Here is a 21342-nt window from a genome sequence, read left to right as displayed (position 1 = left end):
ATTAGGTTGAGCTCCTCCGATCATCATGTTAGAGTGGATTTTCTTTTCTTGAAGTCGGGTTAAAACTATGTGTTTGTTAGTGGGCATGGACTTGAGGTATGGAAGAATATGATACTTGGGGCTATGCAACGATGACGATAGAGAAGAACTTGACTCATGATACCAAATTGATAGGAAGAATATGATACTTGGGGCTATGCAACGATGACAATAGAGAGAACTTAGCTCTGATCTAAGTTGATAGTAAAATTGAAGAAAAAAAATGAAAACTAAGATGGAGTGATCACTTCAAAAGAATTAACCTTCAATAATCAAATAAAAATTAATAAAAAAATCTCCAAAGATTAAATAGACAGATAAAGATACTTTAAAGAAACAAATAATAATCTATCAAAAAAAACTTATTTAAAAAATAGAAGAATTAAAGATAAAATTTTTAAAGATTCATTTGAATAGTTCCAGGATAGAACTCTAAGGATAAAGTTTTGAAGGTTCATTTAAATAAATCTTATCCAAGTTTTTGAAATCATTTAATCCTTACTAACATTTCAATTTTTGTTTCACTATTTTTTTTCCTTAACTAGCAACTGAACACAAGTGTTGGCACAGGACAACCAACCCTGGCTCATGTTTTTTCCCCTTACTAGTGAGCCTAAGGAAAGCTGGATTGATGCAAGATTGAACCATGCCTAGCCATGCACAGCCCATTTGCTACCTTACTCCATGCATCACATCGGCCAAACTGACCAAAATGAAAGAGTGCGCAACATCAGGCTTTAACAGCTCTATCAATATATCGATCAATATCAATTGAAGATGGCCACACGGTCGTGAAACCGACCGTGTGAGACCGCAAGGGTTCGAATTCTGACGAATTACACCACAATAGCTCAAATACCAGAAGATGATTTCTCGAGCACGTCATAAATATATTCATCACGCTAGCTTAGATCTCACTAGTAGTGACTCTATTACAAGGGACAGGAACAAGGCTTATGTACAACATGATAAATAAACTCATCCATCAGCACTCTCCAGCAAACTACATTCCGACGGTCATTCAATCAGGGAAAACAATAAAATACCGAGGGGCTGATCACACTATACAAATTCCTCACAAAAACAAAACAAAACAAAAGAAAAACAGAACAGAAAGGCATTAGTGGCAAGAATCGAGTGAAGCACCAGATCTTGCAGAAATTCTGTTTGCATAGATGGTCACCAGCCGTAGCTGCGTGCTACTAAGGCCCTCCAAATAAGGTAAAAATGACTTCCCCAATATGATATAGATTTCCACCAAACAGAAAACAACAGTCTGAAAAGTATTTAGTAGAGAAACATGTCAGATAATTATCAACAAAAAAGGTATTATCCCCAGAAAACAGCAATGAACAGATTTATCAAATGGAAAAAAAAAAATCTAGAAATCCTATTTTGCATTTTGAAGAAGGGGTTTAGGAGCTGGAAACCATTACGCTTCTATTCTAAAAGTTGATCTTCCCAGTATAAAAGATGCCTAGGTACACTTACGTAAATCTTTCTTTTGCAAGTACAGTGTCATTTTTGTAAGCAACTAATAGTCAAGTTAAAAAGACTAAACCTAATTCATTTTTGCTTGGTTATCACAATATGAACATTACCAAAATTATTTTTATGCAAAATGACTAATCATGCTTTTTTTTTTTTTGAAAAGTTATGCTAGAATATATATAGCAATGGAAAAAGATAATAATAGGCATCAGAAAGAAGTCACGTGTGCACATGCTGTACACAGTGGGAAAAAAGCCACCTTTCTCAAGTCTGGACTTTGGTTTCCAAATGCATCAAACACTGCTGGCAAAAATGAAGGCAAATGCTGCATCAAATCTTCTTGAGGAAGCTGTCCAACAAGCTGCAACAGATAAGGCATGAGTAAATCCTTGTTAATTGCATCACCAAAAAACAAGAGTTGAACTAGCTAAATGATCTTATCCTATTACTGAACTATATCGAAGGCATGCTCTTGAAAAAAAATTGCACCATTAGGTGTTGCTGCACAAGGACATGACAAGAGCTGCATATGTATGGCCACTACCTCTACCACCAGAACTGTGGTGGACTTTTTCCACAAGGCATTTAAGATCTACCAAATTCCATTTATCTATGCGAGAATAATTTTCAAACAGATGCCTTTAGCATAATTGACTGAACTTGTCTATCCGCAAAAACTTTCATTCATTTTAAACATGCTAGCAATAAATTTTGTTGCTGACTTTTAGCAATGCCAGTCCACAACTTGAATTGTTAGTATAGTATATTTACACCAATCTATTAGTTTTTAAATATATCAGTTATTTTGCTAAAATTTCTAGTAGTTATAACCAAGGTTTAAATTTTATATTCTGCCAAAGTTTGGTCTCCAACCGCAGATATACGCAGTCACATTGTCATGTTGCACTAACACTCTGCACGCATTGACACATTTTCAAGCACGGGAAAGTTTTAATCTCATAATCCTCATCCATTTAGCTTGTTTACTTCCAAAGGTAAGGCTATATGCACTAAGGTCACCTGAAGTAACATTTCAAAGCAACAAGTTACAATATATTGATAGCATCTCTAGTCTCAACTGATTACACCTTACTAATAATGAAACGAGGGTCATGCATTGGAATGGTTTTAAAGTATCATTTTGTGCAAAGTCTCAATCCTCAATTGAAATAATACATTTTCACTTGACACGCTTCGACATGTACCAAACCTTACCTTGATGAGTTTAGATGATTTTTAGTACTTTATAAGCTTTAACTTTATGTACTTCGGAAAACAAAACAATTAGATAGCCAATTGAACAAAAAATACTACACTATATTGTGTCGATACTCGACTCACTTCAGTGTATGTTAAAGAGCATCAAAATGAATTCAGAAGAGTTTGCAATCTTGAAGTTTGATTGACTGAAATTGTACACCAAAGGATCCCAAGTGTCGACGTGGTGATACTCATTGGCATGACCGGCACAAAGTCTCAACTGTACCGCCCCATGAGATTTCAAACCATGATTACTATAATCTAACTTGACCAGAACTAGTGATTTTGATGACAATATCCATAATAACTTGGGGTTCATAGGGGTTATATTTTTTTATCAACTATTGAATCACTAGAAGACAATTGGCACACACACAAAATCCTTCTTGTTTGTATGCTCTACAGCTACAAGTCCATACCCACAATTCCCCTTCAATTGCCAAATCCATCTTTTGTGTCACATCCACCTATAAGGGTGTTCTTGCAGTCAAAAGATACAAGTGGCACCTAAGAAAATTTTACTCTCAGATTGAAAAGTCACTAATCTTCTTTATGTGATGAAGCATTACTAATCTTCTTTAGCTGGTTAACAACAATTGGAGATCAAAGGCGATCAACTTGACTAACGATCTTTGAATGTGACATATATTTTGTACAACTTGTATACTTTATGATGTACATGGACTTCATGCATTGTATCTAAACCATTAATAAATATTTACTTTTGCTTAATCATGTCAATTTAGCATACAGTTTTGATATGTATCATCCCTTTAATCTGAAATGCGAAAAGAAATAAAATGAAGAAAGAAATGAAAATGAAAAACATGAGTAAAATAATATAAAAAAGGAGGAAGATACATTGATGCCATAACCTTTGTATTTGTAGTAAACATAAAGTAATTCATACCACCTTCATTTTTTAATAGTTTATTAAACTTGAAATTGGAAGTTGTCCACCTAATCCCATCACTGATTCAGGTGGTATTCATTGGGTGACTTCCCCCACAGTGGAGTGACATTGTTGCAATTTGTGTAGAATACCAAAAGGCAGTCCACAGAGCAAATATTAAGTTGTGCCAAGGAAACAAATAGTTTTATGTTGAGATGCTGAGAGAATGCAATGAAAAGCCAAAGCTTAGGGCACAAGAGAAGATACCTTGGTTAAGCAGTTGATACAAATAACAAGGCTCTTTTCATCATTGATGACTAATAAAGGGACTATAACCTGCAGAGAAAGGAAAGGGTTGGATAACAATGTCTAAGATAGAGACTAATTTACCAAGTAAAATAGTTTCCAAACATGAATTGCCTAACTTAGCAGTTCATACACTTAGGAATTTGTATGGATCAAAGTGTGTCAAGATAATATTCAGGCATTGGTTTGCTTCATTTGAAACCTGCAAGAAAGCAAAAGGTAAAGCAAAGATAATAAGCTTAAGTGTAAAGCTAACTAAGTCACAGTTGATTTATTGGAACTTGAGTCAGTTTAACAGTGCTCGACAGCACAGGGTGGGTCAGAGTGTTAAGAATACGGATAGTCCCCACTTGCATTTTTCATTGCACACAACTAGTAACTAGTAAGTATTATTCAATCACACTCTAAAAAGAAGTATCTAAAGAGAGAACAAAGAAAGAATTCATACCTTCACAACTTCATCCTTAGACGCATGAATCAACTTCTCAGCCACAACATCAATATAACCTTCCATTGCACTTTTCTGTGAGTAAATGAACAAAGAAAGAAAAAACATTTAGATAGTAAGACAGTTCGACAATAAGGATATATAAAGAGAATAAAATAAAAAAGGGCAAGACCTGATTGTCAAGCATTCTAACAATCACAGAAAGAGCCAGCTCCCGCATCAAAGGATCTGAATGATCAAACACCTCAAGCACAGCTGTCAAGATCTGATCGAAATACTGCAAAAATATACAGTACACCAAAAACTTAAAATGCATATAAGCATGTCACATTTATTAATCACAAAAGGAAGATCCATAACAACCACAGTGAAACTCCCAATCAACAAAAAGTGCACTCCCCAACAAACCTAGTTTCAAGCTTTACCACAGTGAAACTCTCATGGCTGCTAGAAAGAAAATAGTCAGAATAACAACCACAAAAAAATGAAATGCTGCTTCTAAATGATTGGATTAAGTTGTATATTTTTTTCCCATATGCCATGTAACTAGCAATATCATTACCCTCCTCCGAGTCTCATATTATAGTGTCATATGGGGGAAGATTTCTACTAGAATGTAATTCAACAATAATAGAACTTCCCAACGAAAAGGAGCACACCACTTCTGTCAGGAATGAGAAGTCATCCCCTTTCACACAGAACAGTAATGTTCATGCCCAATAGCCACCACTAGACCAAGAAAATTATCCTTTAGAGCTTTTCAGTTAGGACATCATAATGAGTATATTCATAAATGTTCTATTACAAAACTTTTTGGAAAACTTTATTTTCAGCATTAATAAAATAAAACTTGTATGCATGGCTCTTTTGAGTCCCAAAAGGCAATCTCCAGGGAGAAGTTAAAAAATAAGAGAGGTGATTTCCAGGTGAAGAGGAACCTATGTACGGTTTTACCTTTCTAGAAAAGGTAAACAAACACATATTTTTACCAAAATTTTTTAATGATTGATTTGTTCAGTGTATCATACAGGTTCATTGGCCAATTGAAACTCTAAGGATTTCAAAGCACTAGTATGAATTAACATTGATCCCATAACATCTTTTATTTACATATCATTAAAGGTCAACCTCTAAGAATTAACAATCCTGTGGCTGCATGATGCTAAGATTATACTTCTCTAAGTATGATGCATTGTTTCAGCAAAAAATTTCACCCAGTAATACAAAATAATTGCAGGCAGGAAACAAGGGTTATCAGGGTATAGAAAATGGCGTCTACCTTTGCCCAGACAGAACTATCATTCTTTAGTGAAACTTCCGCCAGCTGTTGCAAGGTGTCACATTTCTCTAAACTTGAGCTTGCATTATTTACATTGCAAATCTTCAAACAAAAGGAAGTTAAATCCAAATTAGCTATCCCAGATACACACATTTTTTACCCTAAGTTGCTGGTTTGCACTACTTTAATGATAAGACAAAAAACAGGGAAAAGACATGTGAAAGTTCCAATATAATCTATGCATACCTGATGAAGAAGTTGTGGAATGCTAGTTTCCATATCTCCTTCTAGGTTAGATTTTGAAAAATTAAGCTTATTATGGTTCATTTCAGGATCTCTACAAGCTTCACTTCCATGATTCATATCAATGGTCTTGTGTCCATCAGAAATGATTAGTTCACTCATATCTAGACGTGGAGTTAACATAGAATTCTCATGCTCAATGCTACAATTTGTTTTCAGCAAGGAATTAGTCACCAACCTGCCTTGAGATGAAGGATCAGAAGTGCAAGCATCAACATTCTGAGAATGATGATGAGACTCATCAGAAGTTGCATGAATAGTGTGAGCATCAAACTGCATCAATTGCTGGGTTGAAGTCCACTTCCTCTCACCTTCACCATCAACTGAACAGGCTGAGTAATGGGCACAATGAATACCTCCGACATAGCCTACCTCAGAAGTTCCAACAACGTCTGATTGATCATAAAAAGATTTTGAACGCTGACGTTCTTTCTTATTCTGCAAGAAGTTCATTAACTCAACCTCTATACGAGGAGTATACTGCTTAAGGTTTCGTCTTAACAAGTTCTGTTCTTCAACAGAAAGACTCAAAATGAAATTCAAGACTCCAATTGCATCAAAATGGGAATAAACTGATATGATGCCAGATATGGATGCTTCCTTCAACCTTACATTTTTGTCATTTACCAGAGGCAATAACTTAGCAAGCCATACCTTAAGAAATCCATTGTTATTGTAACCATCAGAATTTTTTGTATGTTTATTAAAGGAATTATTCGCAAACTGAATAACAGCCAATTTTGCTCTAGGAGATCTCTGCTCATCCAAAGAGCAGACAAGAGCAGCGAGAAGAGAATCAATGTTGTACGTCTTACCAATTATCTCAAGTGTTGCTGAACATGGTTGTCTTACCAGTTCCTTTGGATCAATTAATCTAGCAAAAACACGTGGTAATGTTCTTTCAAGATAATTCTCAAAAGGCTTTCTGCATGTTGAAATAATTTCAGCAAGGGTTATAAAGGTTGCCTGTGCAACTTTATGGTGAGGGTCATCCAAATATCGAAAAAACAACTTCATAACCTTCTCAAAATTCTGTGTTACCTCCAAAACACCTTTTGGACCTTGCTGCAACAAACTCCAGAGGTAATTGAATGAAGAAACCCTAGCAACCCAATCTGAACTTGGGCTTAGTCCCTCACTAAGTGCATCACCAAGTGTTTCTGGACCATCTATATAGCTAGACATTTCACTTGCTAGGATTGGACTATCATCAAAACTATTTCTAGCATTAGCCACACCCCTTCCAGTCACCTGCTTTCTTAGAAGAGGCCGCCGAAAGTTGGGAACATAAAGATTCTGTGAATCCCTATAGCTAGAATCCTTAGATGGTGTCTCCAGATGACATTTATCTGTTTGGGTACCCAGAAGTTGCCTAATCAACTTGTGATCAACATTATCTTCACAAACACTTCCATCTTGCAATTGTCCACATGATCGTTTCAAGTATGATGACGACAAAGAAAGGGAATCAGATGTATCATGATTGAGGAAAGACAGTTTTGTTTGATCTCTAGATAATTGAACCTGACTGACTAGGTCAGGCATATTTAAACCACCATTCCTGTTACCATCTTTTCCAATGTTTGTGATGGTTGAATCCTCCAATGGCGAACTTTGCATAGAAAAATAATTTGAGGAAACACTAGTAGCGAGTGGCTTATCACAAGTAGATGGAGAATCAACGGCTGCACTAGGAACAAGATGAGGTAAGATAACTCAGCCCTTGCAATTTTGCCAAACATAAAAATGTTCAATAAAGAGTGAATTAATCTAGCTCTGACTATAAGAAAACAATAGTTAAACTCAAAGGACAGCATCTCAAGCATACCTAGATCCAAGCTTGTGGAGCATGCAGCAGCAAGGGTTTTCTTCTCAGACATGCTATCACCTTTCAGTAAACCCTCAATAGCTAGAACCTTCTGTTTGCTAGCATGAAGCACACTCTGTAGGCTTCTCTCTGAATTTTTACCAAGTGATTTGGATTTTGAGACAAGGCTTGATGAGGAAACAGATGTCCCTGACAAAATAGCTGAAGTCTTATCCATTGCAACAATGGCAGACGTACCATAGCCAGGCATGCTTGTACTCATGGATTGAGATGGAGCATGAGATAAGGGTCCTCCCTTTTCAAGGAGAGAAGGAGAAGAATATCGTCTGTGCATACCTCCATTCTCTTCATTCAACATCTGGAAATTGTTACAATATGTCAAAATCAGGTAGGCCAAAAAACTGAGTTCCTGACTAAATAACACAGCCAGATAGTGAAAACAACAGTCATAAAATGAAGGCAGAGAACTGGTACCCTCTGTATGACAGGATCAAATGATAAAAAAAGACGCCTAGACCTCTCTGGCCATGTTTTTGTAAACATCCTGTAGCAGGTTCGAGCAGTCAACCGCACCTAGACAGACAAATAAGGGAAACAATCAAGGAACCACATCAAAGAGCAAATAGAAAGGTTACACCAACCTTACCTAGTGTAGTAACTAATGACATGATAGCTTGTTGTTGCAAACTAATTGCAATAGATCTCAAAACTTCTGACAAATCTAACCTAGGGTGCTAGGGTATAAGTTTATCTAAATAAGTCTACAATCTGAGTAATTCATCAACAATAAAGAAATTCAGCTAGGCGGTTAGGCCTGAAAATTTAGCTTGAGTCGCAGACTGATCCCATGAGTTCCAAAGATGGCATAACCGTTAAAGTCTTAAATATTAGTGAACCATCTCAATTTCATTCAGTGTTGCTAAAAGCACAAGGCATTACCCTAGACGCTAACCCATGCTGAGCAAGCAGTTTATATTCTAAAAATATACTGAATCATTTGATGTTTTACCTAGTGTAGTAACTAATGACATGATAGCTTGTTGTTGCGAACTAATTGCAATAGATCTCAAAACTTCTGACAAATCTAACCTAGGGTGCTAGGGTATAAGTTTATCTAAATAAGTCTACAATCTGAGTAATTCATCAACAATAAAGAAATTCAGTTAGGCGGTTAGGCCTGAAAGTTTAGCTTGAGTCGCAGACTGATCCCATGAGTTCCAAAGATGGCATAACCGTTAAAGTCTTAAATATTAGTGAACCATCTCAATTTCATTCAGTGTTGCTAAAAGCACAAGGCATTACCCAAGACGCTAACCCATGCTGAGCAAGCAGTTTATATTCTAAAAATATACTGAATCATTTGATGTTTTACCTAGTGTAGTAACTAATGACATGATAGCTTGTTGTTGCGAACTAATTGCAATAGATCTCAAAACTTCTGACACATCTAACCTAGGGTGCTAGGGTATAAGTTTATCTAAATAAGTCTACAATCTGAGTAATTCATCAACAATAAAGAAATTTAGTTAGGCAGTTAGGCCTGAAAGTTTAGCTTGAGTCGCAGACTGATCCCATGAGTTCCAAAGATGGCGTAACCGTTAAAGTCTTAAATATTAGTGAACCATCTCAATTTCATTCAGTGTTGCTAAAAGCACAAGGCATTACCCTAGACGCTAACCCATGCTGAGCAAGCAGTTTATATTCTAAAAATATACTGAATCATTTGATGTTTTATTCTCATCATGTAAATGGTGAAGCTCTTAAAAGGGAGGATGATGTTCAAAAAATCAAGGGTAATTGTACTGCAGTTTCAGTGCACCTAAGTGTATGGATAATCCGAGTATCTTGTTGACTATTTTGTTTAACTCTGTTGGACTAGATTTATTTCCCTAGATCAGACATAGTTATTATTGATGTAGATTACCTTGCCGTGGTTAATTAATTGTTGTACTGGTTGATTCATGCAGCTCCTAAGATGCAGTAATGTAGGTTAGCCTGGTAGTTTATTTATTTTGATTCATGATATGATATAGTTAGTTATTACTTGTAGCACTGGAACAAATTTACAATGTAGATAATTAGGTTTTCCATCTCAATTCTGTCAAACTGTACATAGGTCCATATAGGTACCTACTGGCAACCAAAATGTTAGACCGTGCATGCGATTGCATCATTGCACTGAACACCAACAAAACGACTGTCTGAATGTATGCAATGACTGTTTTGTCACTTAACAGAGTCAACTGGAAAATCAAATACGATATCTTACCTCACTCATTGCATCTGCTACACAACATTTGATTAGATCCTCATATAAATCAACAGAACGTTGAATTTCTGGAGCATCAGCCCAGTACTCCAGTATCAGAAGCGCATATTCACAACACCTAGTAAATCAAACATAAAATTTCAAAGAACAAAGAGGTACATACAGGCAGTCTAAGCCATTGCTACTCACCTAGCACGAAGAACTGCACTCTTGTCGTTCTTTGCAGTATCAGCTATTCGAGGTAGTACACGGGCAACTTTGCAGTTACGCAACATCTGAAGAATTGATAGATTAGCAGGAGCATAAATAAGCAGTCAATCTCCCTAGTTAAACTGGTCATATTTCTAATCTGAAGTTTCAATCATGTATCATACTGTTTTAATGCAATTATCTGCAGACTCTGCAATCACAAGAACAGTTATCACAACAAGCTTCATAAGTACCTGAAACGATTCATTAAGCAGCAGTTACTTCTGTTATAAAGGCAACTTTATGGCACACAAAAGGGTGTTACCGGAATGAAGATCTCAGCACAAGCTTCAAAGTCACCCATTAGCTCTTTTGATATTAAGATCAACAAATGGCATGCCTAGATAAGAAAATAAAATCAGAAACTCATGTTATCCCGTGCTACGTTATCTGAATATTTGATAGGGCAAGCTTCTAATAAAGAGCACAAACTATAGATTTATGGTTTAACATTTTAAGTCAGACTATATTTGAATCATAATCAACCAAATTGCAAGAAAGTGCATCACAAAACATAGAATTTGACTATGCTGCTTTGGCTTGGAAGGGAAGGAGAGGAAAGTGAAGTAGTTTGACTGAAGGCAAAAAGAAAAGAAATAAAATAGATTATCTTACCTTTTCTATTTTATTTATCTTTGTTACTTGAACAGAATTGGAAGAAAAGAAATAATATCGCTTATCATGTGTTTATTAGATGCTTAAAATTTATTTCCCTCCATTTTGGCCCAATCTAGCAGAAACAAAATAAGAGGAACCATATGGAATTAAATTCCATTGTTCTCTTTACTTCCTTGCAAGTAAACAAGAGAAAATGATTTTAAAAAAGTTTCTTTTCTCTTCCCTCCTATATCTGTCTAAGCAAACACATCATAAATCCCAATGTTCAGCAAAAAAATGCAAAAAAAAGGCTTACACTGTAATAAATAATCATAAATTTGCTGAATATAGAACTTTTTCCTGAAATAGAAACAACACAAAAAGGATGCATTTTTTCATGTTAATAATTAAACTTGACTAAGAGAGACATGAAACCATGGGTGATTGCTTATTAGTGTTCACACAGAACAAGAATTTTATTCATAGAACATGTATGCATACATAGTAATGTGACTTGTAGGCAAGTAGCACCCTATGCACATTAGCGCAGAGAACAATGGTTTGCTAACCAAACAAATCTCAAACATAATACTAAACTAAAAATTGACAAGAACGACAAGAACAGCTATAGGTAAGTACTACAAAAAAAAAAAAAAAAAGTCCTGCAAGAGTTTGATAAAAGATGATATGAAAAATGCCTTATTTTAACTAGGATCAAACAGCAAAACTGAACAGTACTGGAGTATTCATTGGAATTATGAATTGCATTGCTTTATTTTATTTGATTATAAATGTAAGGGACTAATCACAGGTAGGGGGATGATCTCGGTAGCAACAAGTTTTTAATTTATGAGTTAAAAGACAGGAAACAGGAAACAACTTCCTCAAATGGACAGCTAGTCAGTTCATAATTTGCATATGATTGTTAGCTGTTACAAGGGTCAAGAATAAAGAGTTGCAATATAGGAAAACATTTTAATTTTATAGTTTGATTTTCTAATTGATTCAAATTATATTATTGACCTAAAAAAATATTGTTCTGAATTATCAAGCTTATTTTCTCAAAATTGCGTGGTTCTTTTTAAGAGAAACAAAGAGTGTCTTTTTGATATTTGACCAAATAGAGTTGCCTTCTCGATGATTCAGAAAAATGTCATTTTGATTTATATAGCTATCAGTGGTAGCAAACAAATGATGAGTATTAATATGATATAATGATTAGCATCTTCTCACTCCCTCCACCAAGGAACCAAAATGAAATAGAAAGGTATTTGTAAAACTTTATATGGTTCAGCTGAGATCATATATGAGTAGATGACAGTTTAACAATCAGGAGTAATGAACCTGTTTCACAATGCTAGAACGACGATCCAATAGCTGAGTATTAAGGGGAGCAATTAGTTGCTTCAGGAGCGTAGGAAAGGAAGAACAATCTGTAGCACCTGATAAAACATCAAAATATTTAGTTCAGTGATAAAGGAAAAAGGTCAAAGGCTACTCCTATCAACAAAACGAGAGGAGTTAGATCATGGATTTCTAGTAAACAAAGAAAAAAAAAGTAAAGATGAAATACCTAACCAGATAGTAGTGTCTCAATTTTACAGAATTAATTGCTTCAAATTACACAACAGATAATATCCACATAAAATATATAAATTCATCCATTTCTTAATAGCTTGAGCTTCTTGAATAAATGGTTAGCTAATGCTGAAGGTCCTATGTCCCAATACTGGCAATTTCAGTACTTAAAGAAATAGATATCCAGGTTAATTAACTCCAAGTGTTGAACTTGGCTAGACAGTCCAGTCCACCCACCCATAGTGGAGGTAGGAGTGTTAAAATATAAATATACAAACTGATTTTTCACAAAGGCTCAAAATTTTAGGAAAACGCTAAGCAATTAACTTCAACAAACAAACTGGTCGCAGGTCAGCAAGCGTACTGAAGGCATTAAATTTGCCTTGCCCAATACCAAACAAGAGAAGCCATTTCACAGAGACATCGGCAGTGAAAATACATCGGCACCTAGCAAATGGAGGGCAAAGCTTCAGCACCAGATCTAAGGCAGACATCAAGCTTCCACGAAAGAACATATTGGCTTGAATAAGTCTATCTCTCTCTTTTTTTCATCCTTTTCTGCTTCCTCTACCTCTTCTTCCACTTGTCCTCTTCCTTACCTCTAATCAGTACCAACACCAGCACCATTTTAAACTCACACAGAGTATGCTAGTCAGCACCAGAATCCTTAACATTCAAGGATGACACCAGAACCCATTGAAACCATGACACAATCTATGTCGTACAAATTAACACAAATTGGCACTCCTACTATGGCCAAGGCATTAGCATCCTGGAAGATATAAGAATCAGTATATACCTATTGGCAAAATTAGTATTTACCTTTTTGTTATGTGCTCTCTCATTACTCAATCCAAATAACACAAGCTCTCCTATTTCCTCTTGCTCTTGAATACTTTCCCTGGCGAATCTACCAGCAAGGGCAACACCTGACACCATTGCATGGCCCTAGACTCCTATAACGATGTCAATTTGATTCAAGTTTGTCATGCACATACTACAACAATTGTGGCCAGTACATCAAGCTCTACAGTAGAGGGAGAGTTCCACTAGCGCTCTTAGAACAATCTCACATCGATGTGCTAGAGTTGCTCCTCTAGCTGAAAGACATTCTCATATAGCCCAACAATACAACCTCGTACAACCAAGTCAACAACCAACTCATATTTAGCATGAAGTTGCCAAGACCCATCACTTCAAACCATCCACCTTAATGTGTCTCTTTATTGTGTGTGTCATCATATTGTTTGTCACCATCATCTACCTCAGCTGAGTGTTGAGAGTAAAAGGTCCTCACGTGCCTTAGCCCATTCCCCTTTAACAGGGAGCCCCAAGGTGGAGTGAGATGATGGCATGGGCGATGGTCAATGGTGAATCAGCAGCATGTTTTTGGATTCTTACTGCTCATGAACCAGTCACATGCAAGACAAAGCCATGTTAAGATCCATTCATCTTTGCCCCAATGTTCAACTCTTCATTCTTATATGTTCACATCACACTAATTGGACAGCAAACACACATACAATTGTACAAAAAATGACAAGGAGATTGAGACATCATTGTGTTAGCTTGGAAGGGGGTAAGGACAATGACAACATGATTAGCATTGGAAGGACTCTTGGCATTGTCCCCGTGGATACGGCTTGCTCTCAGTATCTGTCCGCTACTTGAAATCCCTCATGGTGAAGGTGAAGAAGCTAAAAAACATAGTACATTTGAGTACAACCAACTTTCATGGCAACTATAATGAATTTTGCAATTAGATGGTAAGATCCTTTCTTCAAATGGTAAATGTATTTTCAAGTGAAATAAACTCTTCTGACAAAAAAATGAAATAAGTTCCATTGATAACAAGTTGCATCATGAAACAAGCACTGGTGATATTTCCTCTAAGCTTTCATGTTGATGAGGTAATACTGCAAATCCATGCTTTGCTTAATTTCTATTTTTTCCCCTACGGAATGTATCAATAATGCTGGTAAATGTTGTCAGCACACATGTGGATTGTCTGCAGCACATTATCACCACACTCAAGGTTGAATTGGATTGTGTTGAGCTCAAACTGAAGTCATGTGATTGTCGTCCTCATCAAGTGCTCCCGCATGAGAAAAAGAGTTAAATCAGGCTTCTTGAAACTAAGAAGAGGAAGATGAATGATCCAGATGGAGAAAATTTTATTCCAAATATGAAGCAATCAAGTGTCAATTTAACCCTTGTCATGCCTTCACATTTTAACTTCTCCCTTAGCTCAGTATCTGAGAGGGGGACATTTTGATAACATGTTGGAAAATTTAGGTGGTGTTATGACAATTCCAAAAGTATAGGAGAATATTGAAAAAAGCACTAAATTCAGGATATTTTCAAAATTTCCCAAATATTAGTGATATATCCTTGCATAGATGCAAGTTCAATAAAGGGATAAGATCCTTTATATGATGAGCCCCAAATAGTTGGGCAAAGATAAAATGATGAACACAATAACGACAAATTTGTACATCGCCTCATAGCATGTATTAGCATTATTTTCTATTATTTAATGAATTTGGAAAATAGTAATGATAGAGTTACCCTAGTGGTACAAAAAGAGGCTTAAGTAATGATGGGAGTAAAGTCAAGAGCAAAATGGATAAAAAAACCCTTGGTGAACAAAATGGTATCTCGCAACAACTAACTTTGCCCAATTTAGTATGAAGGGTATGATATGATTAACAAAACTATGTATCCAATAGTCAAAAATTCATGCACAATTTAGTTGGATCAACAATTACTAAAATGATGAGGGCATTTTTGGAACATTCGCCTAACATGTGGATTATCAAGGGATTATCCCTCTTAAAAGACCAATGGCTTTTGCTTTCCCAAAAGTCGCCTCAAGGGAATAAAGATATCTTCTCTCCCTGCCAATGCAGGACTAAAACCCTCCTCGTCAAAGACTCCTACTAGGAAATCAAAAAACCTATATTATTCCAACAATCAACGTCATTTAACAAGAGCATGTTTGCACAACGACTTAAACATGTGAGTCACTCAAGATATTGTTGTTAACAAGATATGGCACCTTAAGGTTAAGTCTAGACATATCATGGTGCCTTATAAAGCCTAAGGTCCCATTCCTTTCCCATATGAGATAACAACTCTGAAAATATTTAAAGGCACCAGATCATATGACCATGTTAAGTAACCAACCTGACAGTTAAGCTTACAGAATGGCTTAACCATACAAATTTTGGTATTTCAGTTAGAAAGATTAACATTTCTAAATTATTCCAAATGCTATTAAAAAAAGTTAGCCAAACAATTAGTCAAAAGTACCCTCTTAAAAACAAGAGCAACAATTTTGATCAGAAATTAAGCATGGATGTTATTAGATCATAAATAAAAATAATAATGAGTACTTGAACCTCCAAAAACAAGCCCTTCAACTCTTTGCATAGCAGCAATACGAAATGACCAATCTTTCTCTGGCACAAGCGTAGATGCAATATTTTCAATTTCCTTAATGAGTTCCTTCTCCGAAAACACATTAATAGGGACCACAGGCTTTTCAGTAGAATCATTGTCACCTAAATTCATTCAAGATTAAAGCATAATAAGAACCTAAACAAATGGATAATAAACTCAAGCAAATACCAAAAGACAACCTCACATTTGATTCTTACTGGTAGAAGCACTGACAACATATCCCAGTTTTTTCTACCATCAATAATATGATGCAAGCAAGGGCAAGCAGTGCTCTTTAGCATAATAAAATATGTAAGATGATATAAATGCTGGAAGAAGACCTACCAATATAGGCAAGCATTATGTGTGGGGTCAACCAGGTTGAAAACTAATCTTAGTGTTGTATTATTGAATGCTCTTAAACCAGCAAATAGAGGGAAAACAAAAGAATCAAAAAGAAAGAGAAAAATAGAATAACTGAACAAAATACATTAGCCATGAACCCTTCAGGTCTGCTTATTCACAAGAAATATGTTCTTGAGCATTTATATTTTTCATATTGTCTCTTGGCTGATACAGTCCACAAAAAGGGGTGTCAATTCAAAAACTTCTCTAGTAGCAAATTCAATTGAGAATTAGTTATTTTTATTTTCTTTAGAATCAGTTACTCCCTCTAAGATAAAGTGTTTCCTCTATCCTAAAATAAGTCAACTTCCTTGTTGGTAAACACCTTATGTACTCCAATGAATTTTGCCCTATGAGTCTCTTTTGTGTCCACCAAATTAATGAATACCTTTGGAATTTAGAGGTTACTGATCATTCCCTTTTCGCTTCCATTTCCCATGGAGTAAATTACTAAGAGGATGAGCTCTTCAAGGGAATCATACTCCAAACATCAAAGGTTATAATATCATTAATTTGCTTATACAACAGATACAAAGAGTGATAATTTATAGGAATTCAATAGATTTTGTCTGCAAGGAAAAATAGATCTACCCAAAACAGAATAAAGGAAGAAACCTATTCTAGAAAAGAAAAGAAGATAATTCTCAATTGATGAGCAAACCAAACGGGTGGGTTCTAAAATTATAATTGTTGACTATCCCCTCCTGTAGAACAAACAAAACCTTAACAGGAAAAAGGGAAGAAAAACTACTGCAGATAAAGACAACTATCAACCCATGACTCGCAGGTTCCTGGTATGGAGATTAGAAGCACAATAACCAACATCGTGCAAGAACAGCACCTATACTAGTTTTCTTATATATATATATATGTAAAATTTGGAAACAATGGATGATTTAATGTGAAGAGCAACACTAACCACTAGAAAGTGAGGTTTCTCTTTGAGCTATCTTGGCCTTTGGTCTATTCTTCTTATGGTTTGCAGATGATGGCCTAATTTCAGCTGAAAAATATGAAATTCCAACTCTATCTGACAGCTGAGGTTTTGGTTGTATTTTCTCTAACCTGTCATTGATTTCTTTTATCTGCAAGAATAAATAAATGTTTCAAGTGAAGATCATTTAACTCCCACTAGCGTAAAGAAGCCTCTCATAAGTTAACCCTTATAGACTTAAATTGCAAACGCTAAATTCAGAATCTTCGTTCCAATCAGGAACCAAGCTTAAATTGGTTCAAAGCCTTTGAAGGTTACCATAGAGGAAGGAAGATGGTGACGGTGTAATTCCTCACGAAATTGAGGCCCAACTTGTGCATACATCTCCTACAAGCAAGCCACTGCGACATCAGTTGTTGATAGCATAATGTATTTGTATGTGATCGTGCCCAAACTTACAAGATAAGAAAATAGAAAAGGATTGAATTTTGTTTCATCGAACAATAATTTATTACAACCTTTTTCTTATCAAGAATTGCTAATCATCAGATAATACTTGTCCAATGGCATAAACCACAGAGTATTCAAAATGGTTTTAAGAGGCATACAATACCACCTGTTATAGTTGGTATTACCAGTTCAGCAGGAATTGATAGGGTGAACACCCGAATTAAGATACTCTGCATGTGTAATTGCATACAAGGCAGTAGTGCTGTATGATAGTATGTGCTATGTATTGCTGGTATAAATACATTGCCTGTAACAAGTGGCACCCACTTCCAACGGCTATAAATAACCACAGAGAATTTGATGATTATTTAGATATTTTTGCTTTTTATAGTTGGTTTCACTAAATATACTCTAGAGTTCAGACCACCTCATTTAACTTCCTTTTTTCTTTTTTGTACTCCCTCCACTTCTACACTTTTCTACTGGTGGTTTCTTTTAGGAAGTCAAAAGTTATATCTCCTGCTTGTCATCTTACTACAGGGATGCAACAAGTGAAAGTGACTCGTGAATTGTAACCAATGTAAGTGACTCGGTGAATATATGCATTCTGCAACGTAAGCTATAATTTGTCGGTGGCTATCACATGGTCATCAAATGTTCTAAAGTGTCTATACTTGTCCCTCCTGTGAACAGGCAGACACCACCTAATGATTACCTTTTCCCTTCTTCAGGAGCCACCTCCGATCACTTCTAATTTCAGACAGCCACCCTCCTCTCCTTCTAATCCCAAGCCACTGATTGATGACCCACACCCCACTGCCTTCCCCTTCCAAACACTATTCAACTTTTCTAGTTGAAGAGTGAGTAGCATTTGCAGGGTGCTGAAATTGTGAAAGATGGCCCTGAAAACACTTGCACAAAGAAATCCCTCGAATTACTACATTACCATGTGGCTTTTACAGCATTGTTATCAGGAGAATGTTAATAATCCTCAAGTAGATTGGATTCGCCTCGTCTTAGTATAACTTGAGGACCCCTGATGAAATAGTGGTGCACAAATGAGATAATAATGGATAAGCAGAGGAGGATCCAAAAAATGTAATAACCTGTATACCTCAATGTGCTTCTTTTTTGTGTTGCAAATTATGGCAATGTACAGAATTACCTAGATAGATCCACTCAATGTATAGAATATAAAGGGGGTCTATGGATTATTGTTTTCTCCTTTTTGCATATAAGCTCAAATTGTTGTCCTTCTACTCCAATATTTCGTAACATACTTTGGCCGTGAATTTAAGTAACAAAAATTGGCATGTTGCTTTACTCTCGAATCAGATGACAGATTATAAAGAGATTAGCACGGTGTCTAACCTCAATACATGAAGTAGCAGCTTCTCTTACACCCTGGTTAGAATCAGTTAACAACTGCAAAACCTACAAACAGACAGGAAACAATAAATTAATTGACCTGTGAAATTCAATGTGAAGATGCAAGCACTGAAAAATAAAGAATGCCTTTCAAAATCAAAAACTACTCGTACAGGAGGTAGAAGAACTCGCTGAAGAGGTAGCTCGGTTGAAGCAAAAAGTCTGATGGCTGTAGTGACAGTCCGTGCAAATTCTTCCCTTACTCTCCAACTTCTGTGTGTCCAGGCATAACTACCAGCTCTTTCAACAATGATAGTTGGGGATGATACCTAACTTGCATGCGAACTTGACCTTGTTAGTCATTTCATCCCAAACAAGAAATGGGAAGCAGCAGGCCAGCAGCACCCATACAGTTTTGAAGGGAACAAGCAATACGATATAATAAGCATAAAAAGTTAATTGATATAGAGAAGAAAGAGTTGCTGGAAAAATTAAAATGAAAGTAGAGAATAGAACATTCTACTCGTTCATATAAAATGTATTAAAACGGATTTAAATCTTTCAAGTTCAGATGAGAAACAAGCTCGACGACAGCATCGAAAGTGTCGCAAACCCATCATCATCACAGAATAAACAAAAAAGCGACTAAGATATCGATTGATCTCCTCTGAAGAAGAAGAATACTCAATGATCCGAGTGTAATTGCCAAAAAGTAGTAATTCGCTATTTATGTAGAGAATAAATAGGTGCAATCATGAATTTGACACGCACTGTTTTAAATATTCAAACACCTAAAGCATGTGCCCGATGAGATAGACACAGGCACACACAACGAACACTTCCCGGTAGTACATGCCACAAAGCGACCAAAGTGTAGGGATCTATATGCGCGAAAAACCGATTAAACCGCATATAACGCAGCAGAAAACAGGATCCCTCCAGAAGATCCATGCGAAAAACATACTAGTTTGACGATTCTACCTATTAGAATCGAGGTTACCTTCGATGCGTGCCCTTCGCAATCCCGACAGCAACTCTTTGCCTTCAAGGTCGTCGGATCTCAGCACGATCAGTGTGTTCGCGCCTCCACGGTATCCACACGAACATTGAGATGGAGACGAACCAAACTGTGGTGCTAGCCACAAGAGGAGGTTCGGCCAAGAGAAGAAGAAGAGAAGAAGAGGGAGAGCAAGAGCATCCAACAACCCCTTCATCAAGAGCCTCTCACCCCTTTTTATATCCCACCATGAGATATGAAGGATGAAGAGTTTTCTTGACTTTTAGTGATCCACGAAATTAATATTTTATTAATTCCCATGCATCTCATGCATGAAGATCTTTCTCCTCTTTTAATAAAGATCATGCATCTCATGCATGATAATCTTTCTCTTCTTTTAAGGAAGATCATGCAGCTTTTTAATGATCATGCATCTCATGCATGATAATCTTTAATGAATTCGAATTTGGCTTGTGTGACTTGAGTCCAACTCGATTCTCACATAATCTGAGTTGACTTGAGTCCAACTCGAGTCTAACTCAATCCGAATTGACGCTAAGGGCTAATTTTAATACAAAGAACTAAAGAAGTTTCCGACATAAGAAAATGAAGGTTTCACAGAGAATTTCAACCTCCATAAGAGTAATCAAAAGCTGCCTGGCCGCGTCACGCACTGACTGCTTCCCGTCTCCCAGCCTCTCCACGACGGCCGGCACAAGGCCATTGAAATGGACCTTCAAATTCTCTCCAGAGAGCACGGCCGCGGCGGATAGCGCTTGGAGCGCACCCTGGGAAACGCGGAAATTTCCGTCCTTAAGGAGATCAATGCAAGCGTCGACGAGCGCAGTGACCTCGCCGGCAGAGAGACCCCTGCTTGTAGCCTCCAAAACCTGGTGGAGCCGCTCCACCCCGGCCATCCGCTCCTTGGCGTCCTTGACCCGCACCATCTCCAGCGCCACCTCCATCGCAGCCCCGTCGAGCAGAACTCAGATCCCGCGCAACAAAAGCTCCGGCCCACGGCGACAAGCAGTCGGATCTGGATTCTGGCGAAAACTCGGCGAAAAACTACCGACCGTTCCAGAGCGGGCGCTTAAAAGCAAGTGAACAATAAAATAAAATAAAATGAAATAAAAACTAAATGACTGTAAATAAACGGAATATTCATTCAATAGTAACATAAATAAGTTTAAACACATAGATTTAGTTTA

At 36.6% G+C, this 21342-nt stretch overlaps 1 protein-coding gene across 1 annotated transcript; it reads right to left on the bottom strand.

Annotated features, from left to right (window-relative positions):
* Window positions 1–972: 972 nt before the first annotated feature.
* On the bottom strand, window positions 973–21134 carry LOC141811575 (CLIP-associated protein-like). The gene is made up of 21 exons (XM_074699595.1): window positions 20767–21134; window positions 19311–19466; window positions 19141–19203; window positions 17638–17706; window positions 17305–17470; window positions 15941–16102; window positions 12306–12403; window positions 10630–10704; window positions 10490–10558; window positions 10305–10390; window positions 10116–10233; window positions 8321–8419; window positions 7847–8204; window positions 5962–7703; window positions 5716–5817; window positions 4609–4713; window positions 4437–4511; window positions 4122–4190; window positions 3950–4018; window positions 1790–1891; window positions 973–1315 (listed from the first exon to the last, which is right to left on the bottom strand). Exons 1-21 carry the CDS (start codon window positions 21097–21099, stop codon window positions 1160–1162), a joined length of 4272 nt encoding a protein of 1423 aa, XP_074555696.1. The 5' UTR covers window positions 21100–21134; the 3' UTR covers window positions 973–1159.
* Between the last annotated feature and the right edge of the window lie 208 nt (window positions 21135–21342).

This window comes from Curcuma longa, chromosome 17 (assembly GCF_044706935.1).
Source record: "Curcuma longa cultivar G26 ecotype Majalengka, Jawa Barat chromosome 17, ITB_CL_G26_1.1, whole genome shotgun sequence".
NCBI lineage: Eukaryota > Viridiplantae > Streptophyta > Magnoliopsida > Zingiberales > Zingiberaceae > Curcuma > Curcuma longa.
This window is presented reverse-complemented; position numbering and strand designations above follow the sequence as displayed.

Coding starts and splice junctions, on each gene's coding strand:
- LOC141811575 (XM_074699595.1), bottom strand. CDS start 21,099: ATGGAGGTGGCGCTGGAGATGGTGCGGGTCAAGGACGCCAAGGAGCGG. Junction 12,404..15,940: donor TGAAGGGCTTGTTTTTGGAG/GTTCAAGTACTC, acceptor ATGTTTTATCAG/GTGCTACAGATTGTTCTTCC. Junction 1,892..3,949: donor GTATCAACTGCTTAACCAAG/GTATCTTCTCTT, acceptor TATCTGTTGCAG/CTTGTTGGACAGCTTCCTCA.